Source organism: Gadus morhua, chromosome 19 (genome assembly GCF_902167405.1).
Source record: "Gadus morhua chromosome 19, gadMor3.0, whole genome shotgun sequence".
In the NCBI taxonomy this organism is placed as follows: domain Eukaryota; kingdom Metazoa; phylum Chordata; class Actinopteri; order Gadiformes; family Gadidae; genus Gadus; species Gadus morhua.
Window position 1 is genome coordinate 10,825,972 of NC_044066.1, and position 7,085 is coordinate 10,833,056.

The window sequence follows — 7,085 nt, forward strand, 5'->3', positions numbered from 1 at the left end:
TCTCGAAGCATACCAACCGGATGTGCAAAATCTAAACATTCTGCACGTTCGTCCATGCTCCTGTCTGCCTGAACAACGGATAATTATAAACGAAAACACATTGATAAGTAATTAGGACGTACTCCGTCGAACACCGTGAAGATGTCTTCTCCCGTCGAGATGACAGAGATGTACGACCACGCGCTGCTGGGGATCCTGCAGCACGTCGGCAACGTTCAGGACTTCCTACAGGTCTACTTCGGCTTTTTGTACCGCAAAACTGACTTCTACCGCCTGCTGTCATGTCCCAACGACCGAATGGGCTTCCCTCCCGGCATCGCAGAGAAGATGGTTCAGAAGGTATTGACGTAAACTATGAACGTAGACGATATGACTAACTATATGATTACTACAGAGGGTTTTTGTTTTGACAGTTCATCCAGATTGTTGGCAAATTTACAAAACATGGACTTAATAGTCACACTTGATGGTTGTCTGATGGTTCCCTTTGCAGGCGTTTAAGAGCTTCGAACGGCTCTCGGAACAGGGCAGAGATAGGCGACTGAAGGAGCTTAAACAGAAAGAAGAACCCAAAGCACCGCCTCCCGTAGAGCAGGAGGTGTTGGTGGAGTCAGTACCACAGCAGGACAACGCTGAACCAAACACAGAAGCAGTCCGAGTAGAGAAGTCTTCCTCAGAACCAGAGCCATCTTCTGCATGCTCCTCTCAACCCGACACGAGTCCACAGGCTACTGCTGGTGGTCCTCCCCAGCCGTCCCAAGATGCCAAGGCAGAGGCTTCAAGCACAGACCCGGCTTCAGCAACGTGAGTAGTATTCATAAACACACAGCACGACCGGTGTTTCAGTTCAAGTCGTGACCGTGTTAACTGGTGACCCTAAGCCGAATGCTTCGCTTGTCGTCGTGGCTACGCCAGATGTTGGAAATCGGTACCAGACACGTAGCTGTCCTTGCGAATGCCTCTTCTTTTTGTAAACGAGACAAATACCATGGTCTATAATAGCATGGACAGTCGGGTCACAAGTTGATCTGGCTGCCTCCTGCTCTTAGGAAGAAGACTAGTTCTGTATTTTAGTACTGCAGCTGACCAAGTCTCCGGCTCATCGGCACAATGGAATGGAATCTCAACTTGAAATATTTTTCCCCCAAAATGTTATGAGTTTGAATCCCGTAATGTATGCTTTGTTGATCTGAATAAACGTCATGTCTCAAAGTGATACCGCCTTGCGTCACATTGCGTTGCTTAATGCAATTAAGATTAAGCAATTGCATTGCTTAATTCCATCTAGCTGTCCCATGTAAACGCATTCATTTCCGAAGTCGCTGCTTTGCTTACAGAGACATCCAGTGAAAGGGGACAACAACACCACATCAGGAGACCGAAATGATAGAATGAGCGCATAACAGTGTTTTTGGCTAGTTTCAAGCAGTGGGGGGAAACATTAGGTTTTGATTAATTGGATGTAAAGGCGTCTTATTTTTTGGAAACGCGACCAATGCATGGTCTTAACAACATGGATAGTAGGGTCACAAGTTGATCTGGCTGCCTTTCGTGTTTTCAAGAAGAATTTGTGAATTTTAATATACTACGGTGTATATTTCCCTAGTGGGTCAACGGCACAATGGAATGGAATTGCGGTTTGTTATATTTTGTCCCCACAATGGTATGAATTCGAATCCCGCGATGTATCATATTTTAAACATTCATTTTCCATTTATTTCGGCTTAGGACGGTTCTACGTGACAAATTTCTTCCAATTAAACTCCAAAAACGAATGAGATTAGAATGTTTTTGACATTTTATTGAATAACAAATCAAAGAGGCATTTGCAAGGACAGCTACGTGTCTGGTCCCGATTTCCAACATCTGGCGTAGCCACGACAACAAGCGAAGCATTCGGCTGAGGGTCACCAGTTAACACGGTCACGACTTGAACTGAAACACCGGCCACTGGTCATCTAACTCGGATGCATCACTGCTAACCCAGTGTGCAGATATAAAAGTACAGTGTATTTTACGTATGTCATCACTCTCTGCCCTTCCCTGTATGACATACAAACTGAACCGAATAATGAAACGGACTGAACACATCAACAAACAATCTCATTTGTTGATGAAAGATAAATGAAATGAAATAAGTTAGGTGATCCAATTCAGATAATGATTTAACATGACAGCTTCTGCAGAGAACACAGAAAATTCCTGAACAATCCTAATATGTGATCTTCTGCGTCAAATGAATAAAAGATAGGTTTCCTTATAGAATGTAACACTCTGGAATAAGCTTTTTATCTCTGTTGGCCATTGTCCTACCTAGGCCCGAATTAACAGTGTAGGCCCTAGGGGTGACCTCCCTGCCCCCCTCCTCCGATTTTAGACGTGAAAAAGGGATGTGCCCAACAAATAAAAAAGTCAACATAGATAGACATCGGCCTACAAATGCCATACTTAAACTGATACTGAAATACATACATTCATACTAGGTATCTTGACCGACCACCGAGCCTCATTAGACGGTTGTAGCCGGTTAACCGATCGAAACCCGTTAACCGATCAGATTAAAATGTGCTCTTTGAAATAACAGCCATTTCGAGCCGCGCCAGCCGGCTACTATTTCGTAACTCTGCTTATCTCGCTCCCGTTTTGCCACAGACTCACACACACACACACTCCGAGTGAGAGGCAGTGGCTCTAACCGCGGTACGACCTGTGTTTGAATTGAAACATGAGGCATGCTTACTGCAAGTTGACCGTGTGTAGAGAGCGGGCTCGAACGCCCACAATGGTCTGAGATGGCGTGGACCTCGTTGAGACCCTGCGCGGGATTCACTTGGGGCCAAGCGGAATAGGGCAGCCTTGGGAGCCCATTTGAAACATTGCCGCGGCTCATTTAAGAAAATGACAGCTCCGCAGAGACGCCACTTGTTTAGTTTGGAGGACACTGAGAAATTGAGTTTGAGGGATAAGTTTTTTCACTTCTTAGGTCACACAAAAGGTCTTGGAATGAGATGGCTAAATGTAGTCTTATGCGCATGCGGGAATAATTAAGGCTTGAGGAGAAATTAAACAGTGGGCTAGAGAGGTGGTGTCCGTCCAACTTCCAATGAGTCACCTCATCTGATCATCTTTTTGTGTGAAGTGAAACCAACACACACTCCACAGTCCAAACTGACCCCAATTTTTCTTTCAACCGCCAAGCGACAAGATTGATCGGTTAATGTTGATACGGTCAACCATCGGTCAAACGGTCATCGGTTAACATCCCTAAATCATACACAGACTTTATAAGCATCATTGACTGAGCAACCAGTTAAAAGAGAAAACGTTCCACAAATATCCAATCAACCTTGGAGGCAGATATTTGGCCCAATGTAAGGCTAAATAAGCCTCACCTTTAGCAAAACATCTTCTTTCTTGACTTTGTGCAGGCAAAGTCGTAAAATCCTCAGTCAATTCCCTTGATTAGTTTGGATTCAATGACCATCAGGGAGGGTGCGGACTGCCACTTCTGTCTCATAGTTGTCCAGAGTTAGTGCTTAACTCCTTTAAGTGGAGACAAGGATCTCTCGCCCTCGCAGTTGGTAAGGGGCAGGGTTGATTGCAGAACAGCCTGATTACAACGAACATGCTTAGGGGGGAGTTGTACATTGCAGCCCGTAATTTTGTATAATTTGCACTTGCAACATCTCCTACGGTGAACTGCTTGCGCCGACGTTGGCTTCGCTGCTAGTGCTAGTGGCAACTTTATCTTGGGCTCTAGCATTTACAAATATAATATATAGATATATATTGGCCTCATCGATCTTTGGCCTTAATATCAGTTGGTGTTTTACAATAAAGACCATATGACAATAACTTGTTTTTGCAAACAAAAACAGTTGACATGATGTACACAATTATTTTGGCTATTAACAAATTAAATTTTGTGTGTGTGTGTGTGCATGGGCGCTTCAGGAGTCAGACCCAGTACCAGGCAGACCCAGACAGCTACAATGGAGCCACAAGGGAAAACTACAGCTGGTCTCAGGACTACACGGACGTGGAGATCCGCGTGTTCGTCTCCAAGACGGTTGTCAAGGGCAGACAGGTAAACACAAAACCTCACCACCAGCTGTCGCCAGCTGTTCTCTCTTCAGCTCACTCGGCATGAAAGAAACACTTTCATTGCATAAAAACAACCGACTGTGTTTGTGATGAAGACGCTTAAGGCCATGTCTGTTACGAGGGACAAATGGATACACTTAAGGAACATTTAAGTGTTTTTCCACCACAGAAAAGAGAGCACTTTGAAAACGAACTCCAACATAGACATATCTGTAAATCTTCAATTCGTTTTTGTGTAGACGGGTATATTTTGGAAATCAATGACGTAAAATGGCCACTGGAACCAGTGATCATAGGAAAGCCAAGTGCTCTACACAGGTACATGCAAAATCTTTAGTATAGATGGCTTTCGAAGATTCGAAAACTTCGAGGAAGATTTAAAGAGTCTGCCGAGAGAACGCCAGTGTGGACGGAAAACCCATTGACCCAAAAACGCAGCGTTGGCAGTCATCCGGCCTCGTGTGTGTGGACTTGGCCTGAGTCTCCCCTGCCGTCCCCAGGTGTTGGTGAACCTGCTGCCCGGCAGCGTGCGCGTGTGTGTACGGGACGGCGCCGAGGAACAAGTGCTGATGGAGGGAGAACTGCCGCACAAGATCAACACGGAGAACTCCCTGTGGAGCCTTGAACCAGGGCGCTGTGTGGTGGTGCGTGCAGCACACACACACCAACACAACCGCACACATTGACGCCTGCACACGACGCAGCGACAGACAGAGACACATGCAAAGACACGCACAATCAGGGAGAGCCACGCACACACGTACAGGGAGAGACCCGCGCGCACACACACACACACACACACACACACACACACACACACACACACACACACACACACACACACACACACACACACACACACACACACACACACACACACACACACACACACACACACACACACACACCCATGCAGGGAGAGACGTACACACACACACCCATACAGGGAGAGAGACACACACACACACACACACACACACACACACACACACACACACACACACACACACACACACACACACACACACACACACACAGGGAGAGAGAGACACGCACACACACACACAGGGAGAGAGAGACACGCACACACATACACAGGGAGAGAGAGACACACACACAGGGAGAGAGAGACACGCACACACACCCATACAGGGAGAGAGAGACACGCACACACACACACACACACCCATACAGGGAGAGAGACACACGCACACACACACACCCATACAGGGAGAGAGAGAGAGACACACACACACACACACACACACACACACACACACACACACACACACACACACACACACACACACACACACACACACACACACACACACACACACACACACCCATACAGGGAGAGAGACACACACACACACCCATACAGGGAGAGAGACACACACACACACACACACACACACACACACACACACACACACACACACACACACACACACACACACACACACACACAAAATACACTCTAGTTGCCAACCAAATTTTATCACCAGATCTGTGCCCTGATTGCCAATACCAAACTAACTCCCAGCGTTCCTCTCCCATGCCAGCTGTCTCTCAGTAAGGTCGGGGAGGTGTGGTGGAATGCGGTGCTGAAAGGCGAGAAGGAGATCGACATTAACCAGATCAACCGGGAGCGTGGCATGGCGTCGGTGGACGAGGAGGAGCACGCCGTCCTGGACCGGCTCTCCTTCGACTACCACCAGAAGCTCCAAGGGAAGCCCCAGAGCCACGAGATGGTACGTTCCACAAGTCCCCCGTCTGGCTCTGAACCCATGGGCAGTTGGTTCGGTCCGCAATGTGACGTGTTCGCAAATAAAATAGAAATTCCTGCAGGATTCTGTCCTGGCTACTCGGGTGTTCTGAGTGCACGTGTTACGTAGGTCGGATCCTCAATATCCAAATCCTTGTTGTTGTTATCCGTGCGCAAGAAGCTCAACCCTTAGCTGCTCCTAAATGTATCTGATTTTGAAAGAGTCTGCTAAACGAGTAGCTTATAAATTGGCAGAGGAATATAATCCTGAGCCTTTAGCCTTTGAGGGGATGCTAAGGTGACAAAGCGACGTGACGCCGGCTCAGCTGTGTGTGCAGTCTATAGCGGGTCTATTCATGAGGGGAGCAGACGGAAAGGAAGTCATTTCCACCGTGGAGTGAGGTTGGGGTCGGTATTGCGCTTTAATCGTGGCCTTCCTCGGTTCCAGAGGCGCATAAACTCAGTGGACCTCTCATGTACTCCCTGCGGTCCTCAAAAGTGCGTTTGTTTTTTGTCCCCGCAGAAGGTGCACGACATGCTGAAGAAGGGGTGGGACGCTGAGGGCTCTCCGTTCCGGGGGCAGCAGTTCGACCCCACCATGTTCGACATCCCCCCCAGCGCGGTGCAGTTCTAAATCAAACGCTCCCCCCCGCGCGGACAGCGAGGGGGTTACTTACAAACTGTTGCTATTTCAGGGCACGGGTTGGGGAGAGAAGGGGGGGATTAAGAACAAAACAAGGTGTGAGGGACGAGGTATGAGATCCGTGCCTGGATGAGAACTTCAGTGCCTGGCTTTAAAAATGTCCTACTGATTTTTAAATGCGTTTTTAATGGAGCCTCTCTCTTGTCACCTGCTCACCGGAAAGCTCAAATGTTATCCCAAAAAGTTTGACAGTTAGAATATTGAACTTATTTATCCACTGTTGGAGGATTGAGTCGATGGTTGAATTCATGTGTTGGTTTGCCTTTCTGCCTATTCGTTTTTGGCTTCTTTGTGTAAAAGTTGTGTGAAAATATTAAATGGTTATGAATAAAATGGATCGTTTCCACTCTGATGGTAATTTGAGCATGTTAGGTTAGAGGTTTCAGTCACCCATGTTTAAAATGTATCTGTACGTCTTGCATACTGGTTAATATTAGTTGAGACTTTCAAAATCCTAAGAGGCTACTCAATAGCTGAGATTTTTTTTATTACTTGATATCAGACTCAACT

The 7,085-nt window shown here is 46.9% G+C and overlaps 1 protein-coding gene across 1 annotated transcript; it reads left to right on the forward strand.

The window, feature by feature from the left end:
- Position 1: 1 nt before the first annotated feature.
- nudcd3 (NudC domain containing 3) lies at positions 2 to 6,910 on the forward strand. The gene is made up of 6 exons (XM_030341288.1): positions 2 to 339; positions 494 to 804; positions 3,955 to 4,087; positions 4,605 to 4,748; positions 5,670 to 5,858; positions 6,396 to 6,910. The coding sequence occupies exons 1-6, from the start codon at positions 142 to 144 to the stop codon at positions 6,504 to 6,506; spliced, it is 1,086 nt and encodes a 361-aa protein (XP_030197148.1). The 5' UTR covers positions 2 to 141; the 3' UTR covers positions 6,507 to 6,910.
- The last annotated feature ends 175 nt before the right edge of the window (positions 6,911 to 7,085 follow it).